Source organism: Chrysemys picta, chromosome 12, assembly GCF_011386835.1.
Source record: "Chrysemys picta bellii isolate R12L10 chromosome 12, ASM1138683v2, whole genome shotgun sequence".
Classification (NCBI taxonomy): Eukaryota; Metazoa; Chordata; order Testudines; family Emydidae; genus Chrysemys; species Chrysemys picta.
The window spans coordinates 23658285-23678179 of NC_088802.1; the positions used below are offsets into that span (position 1 = coordinate 23658285).

General features: G+C 45.4%; 2 protein-coding genes across 2 annotated transcripts in view; both read left to right on the forward strand.

Moving 5' to 3' along the window:
- Positions 1-19895, forward strand: part of LOC135974464 (maestro heat-like repeat-containing protein family member 1) — a 936803-nt gene that overhangs the window by 47489 nt on the left and 869419 nt on the right. The gene's annotated exons all lie outside the window — the stretch shown is intronic.
- Positions 10158-11090, forward strand: LOC135974665 (olfactory receptor 14A16-like). Its single transcript, XM_065563079.1, has one exon. The coding sequence runs from the start codon at positions 10158-10160 to the stop codon at positions 11088-11090; it is 933 nt and encodes a 310-aa protein (XP_065419151.1).

Below are 19895 nucleotides of genomic sequence, written 5' to 3' on the forward strand. Positions count from 1 at the left end.
GGTAGCGCTCGGGCTTTGGGCAACCCCTATGCCTCCGGACCCTGCGCCCCTGGCCGGGCAGTTCCTCTCCTGGGCTCCAGCTGCTCTGCTCCTTCCTGGACTCAGACTTCGGCTCTGTTTAACAGCCAAGCTGCCCGAGCCAGCGCTACCGGCTTCGGGCAGCCCCATGCCTCCGGACCCCAGCCGCCGGCCGGGCACTTCCCCTCCCCGGCTCCAGCTGCTCTGCTCCGACAGCTGGGGTCCGGAGGCAAGGGGGCTGCCCGAAGCCGGTAGCGCTGGCTCGGGCAGCTTGGCTCTTAAACAGAGCCGAAGTCTGAGTCCGGGGAGGAGCAAAGCAGCCGCGGGAGGGGAAGTGCCCAGCCGGTATTTTTCCTGGACATGTTCAGCTTTTTGGCAATTCCCCCCGGACGGGGGTTTGATTGCCGAAAAGCCAGACATGTCCGGGAAAAAACGGACATGTGGTAACCCTATGCAGTCTGCCCCAGAGAAAGGGGGCTAGATGACGACTGGCAGTAGCCACTGAGGCAAGGTGGGCATGGGGGAGAGGGTTCCCCTGGGAAGGGAGAACCAGAGTGTGGGGGCACTGCTTTGGGACAGCACCCCAAGGTAAGGGGCACTGGGGTCTGTGAGGGACATGGGGGCCTGAAGCAGGAGAGACACCGGCCAGCAGGAGGCGCTCCTAGTGCTGGAATTGAACTAATTCCTGGATGACCAGCAGGAGGCGCCGCGCCAGTGAGTCAGCGATCTGCTACATGGCCAAATAAACTAGTTCCTTTGAAGCAGTAAAACAAGAGTTCTGTGATTAAACCCCTCAGCCCCTTAGAAAGGCACAGCGGGGCGGGAGCCTGGAGGGACGAGGGGAGGGTAGTGCACGGAAGGAGGGGTCGTGTGGGCATCAATGCAGAACGGTCTAGTTAACGCCCCCTAAATGCACTTTCTGCACAGAACTACTGCAGCTTCTCAAGCCCCAAACTGCACAAAGTCTGGAAACGGACAATTCAGGGATTCAGCCAGTTCCCCCCGGTCACATCACCGGGGTCACTCCACAGGCTTAGCCTGGCTGCTCTGCCCTCTGGCCAGGCTGCCCTTTGGTCTGTGAACAGCCCTGGAAACGGGGTGGGATGCACGGCTGGACAAGGGACGTTTTTAGGAAGCTCTGCAGTGCAGGTTGCAGAGCAATGGGAGTTGAGGCAAGGAAACTAGTTGGACGTGTTGTCAGTTTCAGGGGACAAAGTTGAGTGGCCGGTGTCAGACTGCTGGAGTGGAAGGTCCTAGACCAGTGGGGCGGTGCTGGGTTCCTTTCATTGTCCGTCTCCAGACTTCCTGACGTTCGGTGTCCAAAGGCCTCATTGTTTTGTCCAGAAAATGTAGTATTGCTTTGGACGGTAGATGGCCCCACTGACACACGTTCAGCATTAACTCTTCTTACGGGTTGTGGGGAGGGATTGCTGAACAGTTTGCATTCTCTTCTCTAGAGAACAAACAAAGCAATTCCCAGCCCGGAGCAGAGCAGATCCATTCTCCTGTGTTTCTCTCTTGTGCTGTGTGTACATGAGCAAACGGCCTGTTCAGCTCTCATGCTGCCCCCTCTCCTGCCGTATTTGCCATTGCAACAAAGTTGACTTTTTCCCACAGAAAATTTTGCTTTCCCCGAAACCACATTTCTGATGGAAAAAGTTTTGCCCAGCTGGAGCAATTTCCTTGTGTGATGGTGCCCCCCCCCCAATGCTTTATGGAATGTGCTTATGAATGTATATATGACATAACTAGAATATGTTTTATGCTACATATGCCATGTAACATATCTCTGTAAAGGTTATGATCTACTGAATCTATTAATCCTCTTGGTGTGAATGTATCATTTTTGTACTTGAAGTTAGGAATATTGGCTGTATACTTGCTTGATTTTAACTAGCCTAGTAGAGCATTTGGTCAGCTTCCTGAGAAAAGTGCAGATTAGGTGCCCAATCAAAAACCACTTCAGCCAACAATGAACTTGAAGATACCAATCCACATCAGAGCCTTCCCAGGAATGTGGCTTGGCTGGTAAAAACTGACTCATGCATGGACATGTGACTTGCCCATGTGACTCCAGAACTCCATCTTGGAGCTGGACTTTGCATAGGAGAGAGGAGGGGGTCTCCACCCGCAAGAGAAAGTCTATTTAACCCCCTGGGAGACCCCTCCATTTTGTCTTCAGCTGGCTAAAGGGATAGCCTCTCCACCCCCAAGAATACCTGAAAGAGACTGGAACAAAGGACAGTAACTATAGGGAGTGTGAGTGATTGCTGGATCCAGACTAGAAGGAGACTAGTCTGTAAAAAGGAGCATTCTGGAACTGGTGAGGTTTTTATCTGTACTCAGTTGTATTACTGTATTAGACTCAGACATGCGTGTTTTATTTTATTTTACTTGGTAATTCACTCTGTTCTGTCTGTTACTACTTGGAACCACTTAAATCCTACTTTCTGTATTTAATAAAATCACTTTTTCCTTATTAATTAACCCAGAGTATGTATTGATACCTGGGGGAGGGGGCAGCAAACAGCTGTGCATATCTCTCTATCAGTGTTATAGAGGGCAAACAATTTCTGAGTTTACCCTGTATAAGCAGGGGTGTGGAGAGGGGTCGAGGCAGGCAGGGACAGGGAGCGGGGTGGTTAGATGGGTCGGGGGTTCTGGGGGAGCTGTCAGGGGGGCAGGGGTGTGGAAAGGGGTCAAGGAGGCAGGGAGCAGAGGGGGTTGGATGGGTCAGGAGTTCTGGGGGTCCTGTCAGGGAGCAAGGAGCAGTTGGATAGGGCATGGGAGTCCCTGGGGTCTATCTGGGGGTAGGGGTGTGAATATGGGGTGGGGGTGTGGATAAGGGTCAGGGCAGTCAGGGGACAGGTACGGTCCTAGGGGGGCAGTTAGGGTGGGGGGTTCTCAGGAGGGGACAGTCGGAGAACAAGAAGCAGGGAGGCTAGATGGCGGTGGGATCCTAGGGGGCAGTTAGTGGCAGGGGTCCCAGGATGGCACAGTCAGGGGACAAGGAGTGGGGGGGTTGGGCGTTCTGAGCGGGGCAGTCAGGGGGTGGGAAGTGGGAGGGCGTGGATGGGGGCGGGGCAGGGCGGGGGCAGGGCTAGAGCGGGGCTCCCCCCCGTCCTCTTTTTTGATTGTGGAAATATGGTAACCCTAGCAGACAGGCCCCAGGGTGTGGGGGGAGTGAGCTCCCTATAGAGCAGCAGCAGCCCTGAGGGAGCAGGTAGGATCTCCGTGAGGTCGACTCCCGCTGTGGCCGGGGGTCGCTGCCTTTTGGAGCGCCGGGCAAGGAGGATGGGGAGGGCCTGGCTCCCGGCTCGGCCGGAGATTGGCTGAGGTGAACAGGCTCGAGCTGCGTGCCCCAGCCACAGCCGCAGCCGCCCCAGCTCCACTCCCTGCAGAAGGGTGACAAGACACCCTACCATGCCACCCTTCCTTCTGCGCTGCTGCTGACGTCAGCACTGCTTTCAGAGCTGGGTGCCCGGCCAGCAGCCGCCGCTCTCCAACTGCCCAGGCCTCCCCACACACATGGGTCCCACGGGCATGGACAGCCCCCTGACCACGGAGCCTTCCTGGACCATTTTCTAAGTGCCTAAAAGTTAGTGCTGCAATGGTCAGTGTTAGGATACCTAAGGGCAAGTTTTTTAAAGGAATTTAGGTGTCCTGGTGGGATTTTCGAAAGTATTTAGGTACCTAAATCCTATTGAAATCAAAGGGTGTTTTGAAAGTCCCACTAGATGCTTAAATAAAAACTCAGGTCCTAATTCCTTCTGTGAATCTAGCCCTGAGTGTCTGATATCCCCTTAGAGGCTTTAACAATATCATCCAGAAGACTGGAGACAGATCCAAAACCACTATTTTGAGCCCTTCCTGACACTGAAGGACTTTGTAAACTGCAGCCATATCCAGAAATGGGTTCTACAGATGGCCCTCTCTCTTTAACATGAGCCGAACACAGACCCCAGGACCAAACACTCATGAGTTTGAGGTTTTAAAATATAGGGCTGCTCCCATCTCAGCTGGGACCATCTCACCTCTAGATCATGCAGAACAATCTGGTCCCAGCAGGGTATAAGTAAAAGGCTGTTATTCATTGGATATCAGACAGTCAGTGGTATCTGAGCAGCTTTGAAAATGAGGCCACTTTAAAAATGCCAGCTGAGGGCTTTGTCAAGTGGAAAATTATCTCTTGTCAGATTTTACAAATGGCCCCTCTCTTCATCCTCGGCCAAGCAGAAACATCCATCCATGAGCTTTGCAGTGTTCAACATCTAGCCTTGCATTCATCGCTGCCTAGAGGTGCACAGGGACCATTCCCCTGGTAGGCCGCTAGTGACTATGTTGGCATAAGCATCAAAGTTTGTGCCTTGTGATGGCTTCATGGTGGCCTTAAGAAATGGATTGGGGATCTTTGTGCAGTTCCTGGAAGACGTGTCCCCACCACACAAACGTCAACATCACTGGAAATATATTTGCATCCTTGTTCTCCATTACTATAGAGAGGTCCAGGAGTATGCAGAAAGGAATCCTTTGTCATATATAGCAAAGGTCCCTCCAGGGCAGGGTAGAAGCATACTTCCAGGGAGTGGTGAGTGGGGGAAGATCGCACAGCTGCCACCTGGGCTTCTAAATGTACTACTGAAAAATGTCAGACTTCAGAACTTTGGGTTAATCATCTGGCCGCTTAGGCTTCGGGTTGTGCAAAGAAAATGAGGATACAAGGGGACAAAACAGAAATCTCTGTATATGAAGTCTGGGATATTCAAAGGGGTCTAAGGACGTTAGTTGCCTAACTCCTATTGTGCAGTCAATGGCAGCTGGGCATGTAATTCCCTGAAGTCACTCTGAAAATCACTGTCACAGCTCATGGCCTGTAGTAAAAGTTCGCTGTATGGTTACAGATTCTGCAGCACCCACAGCCCCTTGTATCTGCTCTAATTGCACAGAAGCTGCAGAGTCAGTCACTGGTTCCTCCAGAGGGCCAAGCCCATTCCTGGGGCCTCTCCAGGGAAATCAGTGATTTTCCACTGAGAATACATTGGGTCCCTTCTGCTAAGCTGTTTTCTACTCACTACCCTGTTATTTTTTCCTATGACTACAGGGGTGTTAATGGGACAATTCACCTTAGATGGTCCCTTGAATATGTGCCAACTACTTATGCCAAACTATTTGTTCTACTTTGTAGTTAGTTGTGACACTCTGAGTTCCTTTCCCACACCTGAGAAAGAACTCTGTGTAGCTCGAAGCTTGTCTCTCTCACCAACAGAAATTGGGTCAATAAAAGATATTACCTCACCCACCTTGTCTCTCTGTTCCCTGATAAGGCATCTTTAGATAGCAGGACAGTCTCTGGTCTTAACTTCCAGCACTGGCCATATGAAAGGAGAGGAGGTCTCAGTTCACACCCCATGTCCACATGAATGCTACAGCCATCTCAGTGCAGGATGGGACATGCTGGCTTGGGAGATAACAGATGTAGCAGCTGCTTTCATGTCTAGGTCACCTATTCAACCCAGCCTCAGTGAGCAGTGCCCCAGTATCCTCCCCTTCTGACCTCTGTGAAAAATTGGTTTTGTGCCTCATCTTCTTGGACATGTCATGAAAGCACCCACTAAACATCTCATCCATCAAAACTGGAACCTGTTAACTCCCTGTGAGCAGCCTCAGCAGAGACCATGGACCAGTCTGGACCTGAGGAGATGGGAAAATGGGAGAGGGTAGGTTGGGCTCCCAGTCCCGTTCACTATATGGTCTCTCCATGGAGACTGCGATAGCCATCAAAGGGGCCAATTGTTGCCAGTCAAAGTAAAGGTGGGTTCTGTAGGGATGGGCCTTAGTCCGGAACCAGAACCTCAGATCCTAAGCCCTCTCGCCTGAGCTTTGGGGAAGCGAGGATCCCAATAAAGAGCCCAGAGCTGGGCCCATCTCAAATTAATTTGCAATTTTCTGATAGAAGTAGTCTTCTTTTTTCAGCCACACAACCCTCAGCTCTTACACAGCAGGGAAGGCCCACTGCAGTCACTAGGAATGCTCCCGCTGACTTCAGCAATTCCAGGGTTTGATCATAGAGGTGCACGTTGTGTCTTCATTAGAGCAAATTTCTCCATGGAAATTCCTTCACTTCAGTTTTTTGTTTCATTTTCCCCCATTCCATAGAGAGGTGGCCACATCAAGCAAAGGACATTTGTATGGATGGAAATGTAGGTAGAGAAGGAAATGAAGTGACCCATTCCAGTGTTGTACAGTTAGGAATGGAGAGGGCTACAAACATGGGCTGAGGCTTCCAAGCTGACTTACCCCAGTTCAAACAGAGAGGTGTTAATGGCATTACTGTGTGTTCACACACTGGTAATTGGTGCTGATACACTTCCTCCATGGAAACCAGGAGTAATTCCACTGGACTCAATGAGACTCATTCTTCTCGCCCTCATCCTGGTGTAAATAAAGAGTAACTCTAGTAGAGTAAATGGAGCTGTTTCTCCTCTTACTCACCCAGTGTAATTCAACAGAGTTAGGCCATATCAGCTTTTACAGCTTTTACCACCTTTACCACTATGTCTACACTTCAGACTTTACTATCTTTACCGCTTTTGTCGGTAAAACTTTTGTCAGTCAAACCTAGGAACTTGTAACTGGGCTTATATCTACACAAACCTTAGCTCAAATGACCCAAAATGTAGGTCACTAATCCTACCCAGCACCCTCCTAAGGCACATTAAATTTCAAAAGAATCTGGCGAAGCATGTTCTTTTTTTTTTAAGAAAGGAGGACATTTAAACAGAAGTCATGGTGCAACCTTAACTATAGGGGCGTTGCTGTGATGGTAATAATATTCATCAGTTCATTTACTGGTTGGGTACCCATCTTGCAGGTTTCTATTAACTCTGCTATTGGAATATTCCATGAGCATTGAGATGGGATTGTGATGTTCAGCAATGAGAATCTCAGATACAGGAACAAGCAAAAAGCTAGACATGATGGCACAGATATTCAGCTCATGTCACCTGGCCCAGTTCCATAGCACTATGCCAATTTACATCCACTGAGGAACTGGTCTAATTGACTTCAGTGGGGCTATGGCTGATTTACACAACAGCTGTTTGGGGATCTGGACCCTTTGACTCCAAGGCAGCTAGAGGTGATTTACAAAAACTGGGGCTCTGACCCATTCACTTCAGTGGAGCTACCTTGATTTGAACTTGCTGAGGATCAGATCCATTGATACCAATAGATCTAGGGCTGATTTATACCCTCTGGCTCTTTGTATTTCATCAGTTTCTCTGACATGAATGTCTAGTGTAAATTACACATTTTTAAACAGTGCATCTGCAGTCAAAGGAGCCTTTTATTTTAAGAAAGAAAGAAAGAAAGAAAGAAAGAAAGAAAGAAAGAAAGAAAGAAAGAAAGAAAGAAAGAAACCTGGGCTATTCATCCCAATAAAAGTTGAAGATTAGATGCAGAAAATCTCCACAACACTGTCCCCAGTGGGAATGAATCGCTCTGTCACTCTTACAAATTAAACTTGTAACTAATCCCAATGGACAAAGAGCTAGGACAAGCAGACTGGTTACGAAAGTTTGACTCTTCTTTGGTTCAGTTTCACGGGCAAAGAATATGGGTTGGAAACTGTGTCATGGGCCAGACCCCCAGCTGGTATAAATGGATGTAGCTCCATGGAAGTCAGATCCCCAAGTGGTGTAAATAGCCCTCGCTACTCTGAAGTCAGTGAAAGTGTATCAACTTACACCAGCTCAGGACCTGGTCCTTAGTTTTTAGTGTTTGTCTCTTAGTGACAAACTTCAAGCAGCCAGGGCAGACTGAGCTGTGGGTTCCTCTGGTGGCTGCATCCCAAGTGCTGCTGGTGCAATGCAGGAGAAAAACATCTCTGCTTCCCTAGAGGTGATTACGTGGAGTTAATGAAGGAACAGGCTATTCCAGGCCAACTGAGGCTCTGGTGTCACTAGGCTCTTAGCTATTGTAGATCCCATGTCTGTGCTACAAATATATGTTTTATTTTGCCATCCTGTGGGGACCACCTTTGCGATCCAGCCCTGCCTTGTTTTTAACTAAAAGGTCTTCAAGAGATGCTACCATTGTGTGAGATCCAGGGCAGGTGCTGTTCCCCCTCTGAGGGGTTAGGATCAACTAAGGCAGGTTGTCAGGGTGGTTTGCTCCTGAGGTGAGAGCAGAGCTGGGGTCATAGCCCTGGAGACCAGATTCAGCTATTTAGCCCCAGAGCAGGGATATCCTGGGCTGTGACCTTGTCTGAATCCGGCACAAGCCAGGATCAGCTCTAGAGCTGGGAGTGTCTTTCAGTCCTTGATCCAATTTAGTCCATCGCCTCTCACCCAAGCCTGCCCTAGGAGGGAAGCAGGGAGCACCCGTCTGTGCTAGGAACTGCAGAGAGACGCTGCAACTCAGGACATCCAGGCAAGAGACGTGACAAAAGCTGCTGGATAATACAGTGATGGGGGCATGAGAGAGAGAGAGAGAGAGAACCAAATAATCCTGGCAGTGGGTGCATAGTTAGATAGATAGATAGATAGATAGATAGATAGATAGATAATGATCAATGATTCCTAACACTGCAGGATCAAATGCATCGCAAATTGGAATAAAGACCAACAAAGTAAGTTTTCTATTAAATATGTTAGAGTATTAATATATGGGGCAAATTTAATATCAGAAATATGAATTGCAATTAGAACTCTTTAAGACTATCAAATTATGCAGACATCTGGAGATGATCAGATTTTTTTTTTTGCACCAGAAAAAATTGACTTTTCATTGAGGTTGTGAGAACCAAATAGTTTCAGCCTAAAACTGTTGGTAACTGAAAAATGTTAGTCATAAACAAAAAAATGTTTTCACTTTTATGGATATCAGAGACTTTTCATGAAAATATATTCAACTGAAAACTGACTTTTCCTTTGAACTAAAGTAGAAATTGTCTGACTACTCCTAATTGGAAACTTAGCTTTAAGCCAGGGTGGGGAACATGAATATTGTCCAATAACACCACAATTTCCAACCCCATTCCCTCTATTGCAGCCGTGTTTGTCTGTTTCAAACGGGTAGCTGCAGGATGGTAAAACTGAGTAAGTAGCAAAGTTGGTAGCCCAGAGAATCTGTTTTAAACATACTAACCTATCTAAACTGAAGCCCAGAGAGTCGAAGCTCTCAGACAAAGCCTGTCTTTCCTGACCCTGCCCAAGGACATGCAGGAGATTGATGGAGCTAGAACCCAGCTCTCTTCTTCTACCATCATAGCCTCTGTCCCACACTGCTGCCTGATAAACAGAAATACTCTCAACAGGTTCATAGAACATGCACATAGTAAGACACAATCCATCCCCAAAAGAGTTCGCATTCAAAGTACACAAGACAGACAAAGAGAGGTGGAGGAAAGAGAGGCAGCAGTGACAGAGGCAAGACTAGAACCGAAGTCTCCTGACATTCACTGACTCAGACAGCACAGAGATAAAGTCACAGAGGGAAACCATACAACCTAACAGTAACTGAGTGATGGTACTAGCCCATTATCACCCAGCAATGGGAGTGCAGCTTGGATCTGGTGCATAAATCAACGCGTAAGTAGGCATCAGGCTGTATGTGGGATGTAGGGGTGGAATCATCACAGAAAAGCTGCCATGTGGGAAGCTGGGTGATTCTATGCTGTATTTCTCAGTTAAGTGGGAATCAGACTATGCTGGCATTTTAGTATTTTAGTTTAGTTGGGCAAGTTGTGAGCCTGCTGTCTGTAGCAATAGGGGCATAATTTTGGCTAAAATTATTGGATTTGGGTTGTACTTTGTTCCATCTTTCATACTGCATTTGATCAAGCCACATCTTGGGCCAGATCCTCAGATGGTGTAAACTGACCCAGCTCCAGTAACTTTAAGGGGGCGACACCAATTTACACTCCTGTGATAACGCACCAGGGTAGTGCTCTGGTTGTGAGCGGTGAGGAGCCCTCACTACTCCAGTCAATGGAAGTGACAAGTGCTGTGCACCTTTGGCATTGACATCATGAGATATTATGGAGAGGGGAATCAGAGTCATTCCCTCTCTCTCTATAACCCTGATCATTGCTCTTGTCCTTCTCTCCACAGCCATTGCACGATGAACTAAGAAAGAAAATGTCCAACCAAACTAACATAACTGAGTTCCTTCTCCTGGGATTCTCTGATGTTCGAGAGCTGCAGATTTTGCACTTCATGGGTTTTCTAGTGCTTTACCTGGCAACCCTGACAGGGAATCTTCTCATCATCATAGCCATAGCTCTTGATCACTACCTTCACACCCCAATGTACTTCTTCCTGATGAGTTTGTCTATCCTAGACCTCGGTACCATTTCTGTCACCATCCCCAAATCTATGGCCAATTCCCTTATGAACACCAGGTCCATTTCCTATTCTGGATGTGTCACCCAAGTCTTTTTCCTCGTCTTCTTTGCTGAAGCCGACTTCATCTTACTCACCATCATGGCGTACGATCGATACGTCGCCATCTGCAAACCACTGCACTATGAGACTATAATGAACAGGAGAGCTTGTGTCCAAATGGCAGCCAGTGCCTGGATCAGTGTAATTCTCTATTCTTCATTGCACACCGGGAACACCTTTGCAATAACCTTCTGTGGAGGCAACATGGTGGATCAGTTCTTCTGTGAAATTCCCCAGCTACTCAAGCTCGCCTGCTCTAACTCATACCTCAATGAAGTTGGGGTTATTGTATTTGGTGCGTGTTTAACCCTAAGTTGTTTTGCTTTTATAATTGTGACATATGTTCAGATCTTGATCACGGTGTTGAGAATCCCCTCTAAACAGGGCCGACATAAAGCCATCTCCACCTGCCTTCCTCACTTCATTGTAATTTCCATGTTTCTTTCCACTGCTGCCTTTGCCTACATGAAACCCATCTCCAGCTCTCCATCAGGTCTGGATCTCGTGGTAGCTGTTCTCTATTCCGTGCTGCCGCCAGTGATGAATCCGATCATTTACAGCATAAGGAACAAGGAAATCAAAGCTTCTCTGAGGAAACTGACTGGGTGGAGGTTTGATCAAGAATAAAATGTCTGCATTTCTCTTATGAACATGGTTTTATCTGTGTTTTTTTACAAATACAATCAACTGATGACATTATTGTCTCCATAAGAATATGGTGTGTGATTTTTCGATGCAAAATGCTGTATTTATAGTGGTAAATCCACACTAACTCCACCAAGTCAGTGGAGTTATTCTAGGTTAATACCGGTATAAGTAAGATGAAAATCTATCTCATGCTTTTATACTGCCGCCCCTCACCATGTTATCTGAGTACCTTGCACATAAAATCAGTAGCCATTAGAAAGTACCCAGTGGACTTCATAGATTCTCTGGTTCTTCTCCTTTTTGGGGGTAAAACTTTGCTTGGGGTATGATGGCTTTTGGGTTTCTGTATGTTGGTGTGACAGAGTGGGATATGACAGCATCAGATCATGAACTCTGTGTTTTATTATCTGGGTAGATATTGACATGGTGAATGCAGAAGCCTAGGCTTGCTCAATAGCAGTCTATCACTCTTTGTTCATTGCAGCTCCCCTACCTGAGAAAGGTGGATGTTACTTTGCTGAAGGACTGTCACTCAGAGAAATCAAGACTGAAGTCTGGGGCCTTCGATTTTTGTTGCATTTCACCTACAGGTCCTGTTGTATGGAACAAGTTTTTTGTTGTATAGGGAGTCTGCAAGTGATGGGGGGAGGGGGGTTTAAGCATGACTGGTGGGTCTGGAAGTCTTAATTTTAGTATATGACAAAGAGACAGGGGACCTATTTAAGTGCAGAGTCCTACCCGATGTCAGGTGCCAACTATAATCACATGTAAGAAGGACTTGCAGAGTTCTATCTATCTATCTATCTATCTATCTATCTATCTATCTATCTATCTATCTATCTATCTAAGGATTCCACACTGACACCCATTACCATGCTATCTGAGCACCATCCACATAAAATCAGTAGCCATATCAAAGCCCCTAGTAGACACTGAGGAACCAGAGACATTTTGTTCTTCCCTTCAGGGTAAAAAATATGATTGTGGTATCAGTGCAGTTGTTTGGTTCTTGTTTCTTTCTCGGATTTTTTTTTTTAATTTTAGCTTCTGGCAGAGACAATAACAGGTAGTTAACATGTTGAGCTGGATGGAAATTTTCCAATGAAACTGAGTTTTGTCCAAAAATGCGGATTCATAGAACTCAAAGAGTCATAGAACTCAGGAACTTTTGAGTTCCATGAATTTTCAGTGAAGCAAAAGCAGGTTGGCCACTGAGCCCTACCTACCTGCCAAGCTGGGAAGCCCAGTCTCTCAGGGTCCATGGCTCCAGGGCAGCCCTGCCATGCCAGGGCTTTCAGCCTCCCTACCACAGAGCCGGGAGACTGAAAGCCCTGGAATCCCCATCTCTAGCTGTGACTCAGAAGCAGAGAGCCTGGGAACACTGAGAACCCGTCTCGAGCCAGGGCTCTGAGGACTTCTGGGCCCCTAACTCAGGCTTTGTGAATGCCGGTGATTTTAGGACACCAAAGGGCCAGATTTTTAAAGGTATGTAGGTGTCTTGTAGGATTTTCAAAAGCAGGAGTTTGGGGGGTTGATAATGTAGGGCTGCTCCCACCTCAGCTGAGATAGGGACCCTCTTACCTCTAGTTTACACAGATCAATTTTCTCCCAGCGGGGTATAAGTTAAAGGTTATTCCATTCACTGGATATCTGACAGTTCACAGTAGCTGGGCAGCATTGAAAATGAGGACCCTTTGAAAATACCAGCTGAAGACTTTGGGAAGTGTGCATCACAATTTTTTTTTCAGCTCACGGGCCACGTCAATAGAGAGATTATCTTGTGAACACTTTCCCTCTCATTCATGATCACACCAACTGCCTCAACACCCAGGCACAGTTATGGAGACCATGTCCCTTGCCCATTCATGTTCACATAATATGTTGGCATAAGCTACAACAATTGTGGGTATGGAAAGGTTATATTAGGAAAACATTTGGAAGGTTTAAACACTATAGGCCAATCTCCAGGGCCCAGCTCTAGGAGTCATGACATTGCAGCAGAATCTCAACTTTTATTTTCTAAGCAATAGTAATTTTCTAGTCCTAGTGGTTGGCAAGAAAAGCTTGAAAGTATTATCCAAACCTAAGAAAATAGACAAAGCGTAACCAACAAAGCAATGTCCACCTGAGTCTGCAGAGAACCTGAGCCAATCACTCTGAGAGGAGGGAGTTGCCCTGAGTGAACCAATGCAACAATGCCCGTCTGAGTCTGCAAAGACTCAGAGCCAATAGCTCTGAAAGCAGAGGTCTGCCCTGAGTGTAACCAACACAATGACTCCAGCTTGAATCAGTAGAGAGTCTGGGAGGGTGATGTTAAGCAATGAGAATCTCAGCTACAGAACAAACACAAAATTAAGCATCAATGCACAGATACACAGCTCATGAAAAATGGCATAACTCTTTAGCACTATGCCAATTTACACCAACTGGGGATCAAGCCCCATTGACTTCAGTAAAATTATGGGTAATATACACCAGATGGGGATCTGGCCCTTCAAATCCTTTTAGTCTCTCTGACATACCTACAACCCGTGTGAATTAACCATTTTTAAAATGTCATGCAGCATTGTACCTGCCGCTTGATGAGCCATTGTCTGAGATAAGAAAAAAATGCAATTATTGAGAAAGAAAGAAAGAAAGAAAGAAAGAAAGAAAGAAAGAAAGAAAGAAAGAAAGTTGGGCCATTCATCCCCAGAAGAAGATCAGATACAGAAAATCTTAGCTACAGTGAATTTCTCCAAAGTTCTGTCCCCAGTGGAAATAAATCACTCTGAAACCATTAAAAGTTACACTTCTAATTAATCCCAAAGGCAAAGAACTAAAAAAGTGCAGATAGGTTAGGAACTTCTGACTTCTCTTCAGTGCAGATTCACAGGCACAGAATATGGAATTAAAACTGGGTAATGGGACAGATTCCCCAGCTGGTGTAAATTGACACAGCTCCGTTGGAGAGAGTGGGCCAGATCCCAGCCCGTGTAAATCAGCATAACTGCATTGAACTCATAGAAATGACTGTGGGTTAATACAATGATGGGTGCATGACAGGTAGATAGACCACTAAACAATCCTGATGGTTGAGAATCAAATGAGTCACAAGTTGAGACAAACTCCACAGACCAGCACAGTAAATTTGCTATTTCAATTAAATATATTTTTGAGGACTAATATTCAGGGGATATTTAAGAACATAAATGTGAAATTACAATTTGAACTCTTTTAGACTTTTAGTATCAACTTAATTAATTAATATCTATGGCTGGTCAAAATTATTATTCTCCTCTGCAAAACTTTGAATTTTCACCAGAACCCCAAAATATAACTTTTATTTATGTATTTATTTTTCACTTTTTGGCAGTGAAAAATTCAGCTGAAAAATGCAAATTTTAAGCTGAAAACCAATTTTTTGTTTGTGTTCAGTTTTCCAATAATAATAATTTTTTTCAAGAAAAGATTCTGAGAAAAAATTTGTTTAGCTGAAAACCCAATTTTCCACAAAACAAAACAAAACAAACAAACAGTATATCAACACTTAGCTTAACAAAGAGAAGGTTCACAGTACTTGCATGGAGAAAAAAAATGTGAGCCAGGCCCTAATTAAGAATTCATTGTGAGTTATTTATCCACTCTCAGTGATTAAGCCCCATGTTATGCCTGGAGAAACTGAGACACAGAGACTTTAGCTAACCTAGTGTCTTGATCACCTCTCTAGCCACTGTTGCCTGGTTGTTCTTGTTCTCATTTTCGGCTGGCATGTTGAAGGGAGTCTAAGGGAGTTAGGTGCACAAAGTATGTACAAACCTGCCTTAGACCCTGAAGGTACATACTCAAGGTCAATGGGACCAGAACACAGACCACCTGTTCTAGTACCATATTTATTGTGCAGTGCTGTTGCCAGCCAAGTACAGATTGCAGTAAATGTGTGCACAGAACATACACTATTGTTTTAGTATTTTAGTTTCATGGGAAAATTTTTAGTCTATTGTCTGACAGAACTGGGGGACCTTTTTTGCTAGGTCTGTTGGGCTTGGGCTCTAATTTGTTCTATTTTTTTAATGCATTTGATTAAGCAACATCTCGGCCCAGATCCTCAGATGGTGTAAATTCATGCAGCTCCATTGACTATAAAAGAGCTATGCCAATGGACACTAGTGTGACAACGAATCTGACTAGTGCTTTGATTGTCAGCAGTGAGGTGCACACACCACTCCTGGGGTCAATAGAAGTGGCAAGTTCTATGCTCCCTTGACATTCACCTCATGAGATATTATGAAGAGGGGAATCAGAGTCATTCTCTTGGTCACTCTAATCCTGACCGTTAAAGCTGTTGAGTCTGTTCCACTACATGAATACTTAGTCATTGGAAGGATGATTCACCAGGAGCCTTGCCTCACTCAGTGCACAGTATGGATGCAGGCAAAAACAAATCAGGCATTTTTCAACTTTTGAGTCCTTGGCTTTGCAAGTCAAATAGATATATTTTCTAATAAAGGTTTTTGCGGACAATTTAAAGGAATGCTTCATAGTGTTCATAGTTTTGCAGCATTTAGGGCCAGAACAGGCACCATGACATCTTACAGTCCAACTACCTGTATATCACAGGCCATTAAACGTCACCCAGATACCCCTATATTGAGCCCAATGACTTTAGTAAAACTCAGGATTTCAGTCCTCAGGAGACTACACTGTTATGAGCCATTGGCAGAGAACAGCAGAGCCCGAGATGCCACCAATCTTGAGGCCTCTGGAGTGGCAGGGAATTGATTAGGTGAGATGTGCCCAGATGATCCCAGCAGGTGATCTGTGCCCCATGCTACAGAGGAAGGTGAAAAATCCCCAGCATACCCACCACTCTGACCTGGGGGGAAATTTCTTCCCATCTTGAATCTGATGACCAGTTAGACCCTAAGCATGTGAGCAAGACCCACCAATCAGACAATCAAGCAAGCAAAGACTCTCATATCCGTTTGCATTAATGTGGAGGTTTTTCCCTTACAGTTTTTATTTTGAATAAAAAAACCCTGTGATTAATAAATGATAATCCTTTTTTTTTTTTGCAATTGCATTAGTCATTGAGGCAGAAATATATGTACATATATTTATAACTGAGGCCTTTTTGAACTTTGCAAAAAAAATTAATTAATTGGTATTATGATGGTTATAACCCAACATAATATTAAAATAGTGTGGTACTACTTATATTAAAAAAAGTATAAAATTGGCTTTTGTTGCAACAAAATAAAAACAAAACAAAAAAGTAGTCATGTGACACATGCGACAACACAGGACAACATACATGACAAGCTTACAATTAAAGATGAATGGTGCCAGAATTGTATTTATAACTTTAAAAGATAAGGCATTAAGAGCTTAAAGTTATTAAGGCAATGCATTTTAGAAAACAGACTGGTAAATGAAAGAGTTAAATAAGCAAGTCATTACCTTTTAATTTAAAACTTTTAATAGGAATTGATAACTTGGGCACCTACCTGTTCCATCTTATCTGTTTATTGTCTGACATAAATATATAGGCTGAGAAGATAAAAGAGAAAATAATTTGGTCTGAAAATTTATAAATAAAGGTGAAAATTGATTACACCAAAATTAGGTGGACTTGTGATTCAGTTTCCCATTTTAACTAGTTTCAGTAGATAGATTATTTTATTTACACCGCAGTAACTCAATGGAGTTCAGTGGAGTAAGTCTGGAGTTTCACTACTCTATAAACAGATTGCACACTATGTTCTCATAGAAACAATTTTGCCATAAATTGATTATATTTATAAAAAAAACACAAAATGAAACTGTGGTCATGGGAGAAAGCTGGACATTTTATTCTTGGTGTGTAATATCTATGCCGTCAGCTTTCTCCAAGCAGCTTTGAGCTCCTTATTCCTCTTGCTATAGATGATTGGATTCGTCATGGGAAGCACAACAGAATAGAACAGAGAACAACTGCCATGAGATCCAGTCCTGAGGGAGAGCTGGAGGTGGGTTTCATGTAGGCAAAGGTGGCAGTGAGAAGAAACAAGGTGACCATGATGAGGTGAGGAAGGCAGGAGGAAAAGGCTTTATGCTGGCCTTTGCTCAGAGGGGATTCTCAGCATTATGGTCAAGATCTGACACAGTTATAAAGACAAGACAACTTAGGGCTAACCACACATCAAATGGAATAACCCCAAGTTCACCAAGATATGTGTCAGAGCAGGTGAGCTTGAGTAGCTGGGGGATTTCACAGAAGAACTGATCCACCACCATGCCTCTGGAAAAGGATATTGCAAACGTGTTCCCAGTGTGCAGAGAATCCCACTGACCCAGGCACTGGCTGCCATTTGGACACAAGCTCTCCCGTTCCTCTTTGGAACCCTGTCCCACATCTAAATGCTACTGTGACAATGCAGAGAGGAACGGGACTGGTGGCTTTCCATGATGCTCTGAACTTCTTCTGGAGCTTAGAAGAGCTTGATCAGGCCTCACTTCTCAAAAAATTTATTGTCAAAACACACAAAGAAGGAGGGTGAAAATAATCTTTCTTGACAAGAGCTGGCCAGAATAGGGGATTTCCCTTCTGCCAATCTTTTTTGAATTTTTAATATGATGAGCCGCCCCCTCTAATCCCCCCCCCCCCCGCAACCAATGCTTCCAATGGGAGCATAACTCATCACTTTCTTCTTTAAAAAAACTGGGAATAGTTCAGCAGAATGAAGATGCAATTATTGACTGAAATATCCAGAAATGAGCCCAACCTGAGCCATTTGGGTAAGAAGGGCTTGTGTTGTGGTTCTGGCTCTGGTCCATCTCTAGAAACCTCGCCCTTGCCATGTTTGCCATGATTGTGCCCTCTGCTGGTTGGTGCAATTTCCACAAAGAGGTCAATGACTTAATGGGAGCTGGGAACTGAGTTCCCCTCTCGTGCTGTGAGACGGTCTCTCTGAGTCAGGGCTGATCCTGGGTCTTTGCTGAGTCTCCCGAAGGAGCCAATTAGCTCATATGGATTGGCTGGGGGTAGGTGCTCTGCTTTTTTGCACAGGATCTTGAGAAACGTCACCCACCCTTTTCACAGGGGTCGGAAAGTAGGCAGCTTCTGGACACTACTCTATTGGACTGCTCTGAAGAAGGTTCCTAACGATTAAGGGACCTACCTCATTCCCTGTGCCCCAAGCCAGCCACTCCCTGTCTACAATGAGCTTTCTGTGATAGCCACAGGTGACTGTGGTGTGAAATGAGACCTCATTTGCTTTCCAATGGCCAGTGCGGGGTTAAAGTCAAGAACTGTCACACTTTCTCTGGACACCCTGAAGCACCTTGCCCCCATGTTCAGCTTCTGCATAGTGTACAAGGACCATCCCAACAGCTCAGGAATGCAGGTAACAATAGCAACTAAAACTAACAACCTGTGGGGGTTCCCTGAGAGCCAACTACGGGGAGCAAACTGCTCTGGTTATCCCCAATGGGGAACTGGAGTGGATTCAGGAAGAAATAACTCAATAGAATGGGCTGGACACATCCCTGCTGTGAGTCCGTTTACTTCTGCAGGGTTACACCAGAAAGCATTTGGCCGCCATGGGCCTATGGAAGAAAATATAATTGACTCTGCCGTGCCCTGTGGAACCGTAACTGAAATAATGCGCTGAAGAATGTAAAATGATAAAACGGATTTAGCCTTGGTCCTAATCTTGACCTACATTTTTAGAGCCTTGGGATGCCTACCAGGTGCTCTGCATCTGCTTGTCTTTCCCTCGCCCTGAAAGTTTCAGTCATCCCAGAAAGTGAATGTTTATATATTTAAGTAAAAAAAATGTAAAGCTCTGGCAGTGGCTTCACCCTACCTCATCCCACTCTGTGCAAAGAGCTTCAGCCATTTCCTAGAGGGGCCCCGAGAAATCTGTTCTGCATCTCACATTAAATCCTTGATCTCTCTTAAGAGACCTACCAGTGTGCTGCAGACAATGGGCCAGTTTGCATGATATATCCTTCTGCCCACAAGGAACTGACTGGGACGTTCAGTTCATTTCAGCAGCCCACCCAAAGCTCAGTGAGTAGGCCAGGGGCTCTTATTAGCAATTTGGTCTCAGTTTTCAAAAGTGACTGGAAATTGTGGGTGTCCAGGATGAGACATCTTTAATGGCTCCTGACCCATAGAAACTGCTGAGAACCTGGCCTCTGAAAATCAGGCTCATTTCACGGTGTCTCTTTTTCTGGGGGGTGCCCAGTTTGTGTCACCCCAAGTCACTAATAACTTCTGAAAGTTTATGCTAGGCCCCCTTTTCCCTGTGTTGCTATTATTAAGGACCCAGCTCCTTCCCAGGGGTATATTTGCTGGGCTCAGATGGTAGAGCCCAAAATGCCCTAGTGAAAGTCCCTGTGTCCGTTGCAATCACTTGGGCTTCTCTGATTTGTTAGAAGACATGCTGGCCAGACCATGTGTGTTGTGAGTTCTAGGTTTAATTCCTGGGTCTGCTGCAGACCCACTGGATGAAATTGGCCCCATTCACTTCTCCCATAGTGCTTCACTCTGTGCATTTTCCTGTTACAAGCAGTCCTGAGGAGAGAAATCTGGGGCATCAAACCTTCCACATCCTAAGCCCACATAATGAGAAGGGCCTTTTCTTTCCAGATATTTCCTAGCTGAGCAGTGCCTAGAGCAATCACTCAGATGCCCAAACTCCTCTCTTTGAAGTCAAGGGGTATTAAGCCATTTCTCATCTTTCATTACTTGAAATTGTTCCCTGGGACCCTTGTTGTTAGGACCTGCAGTAGTTTCCTGGTAGGTGATGCTGTCATATG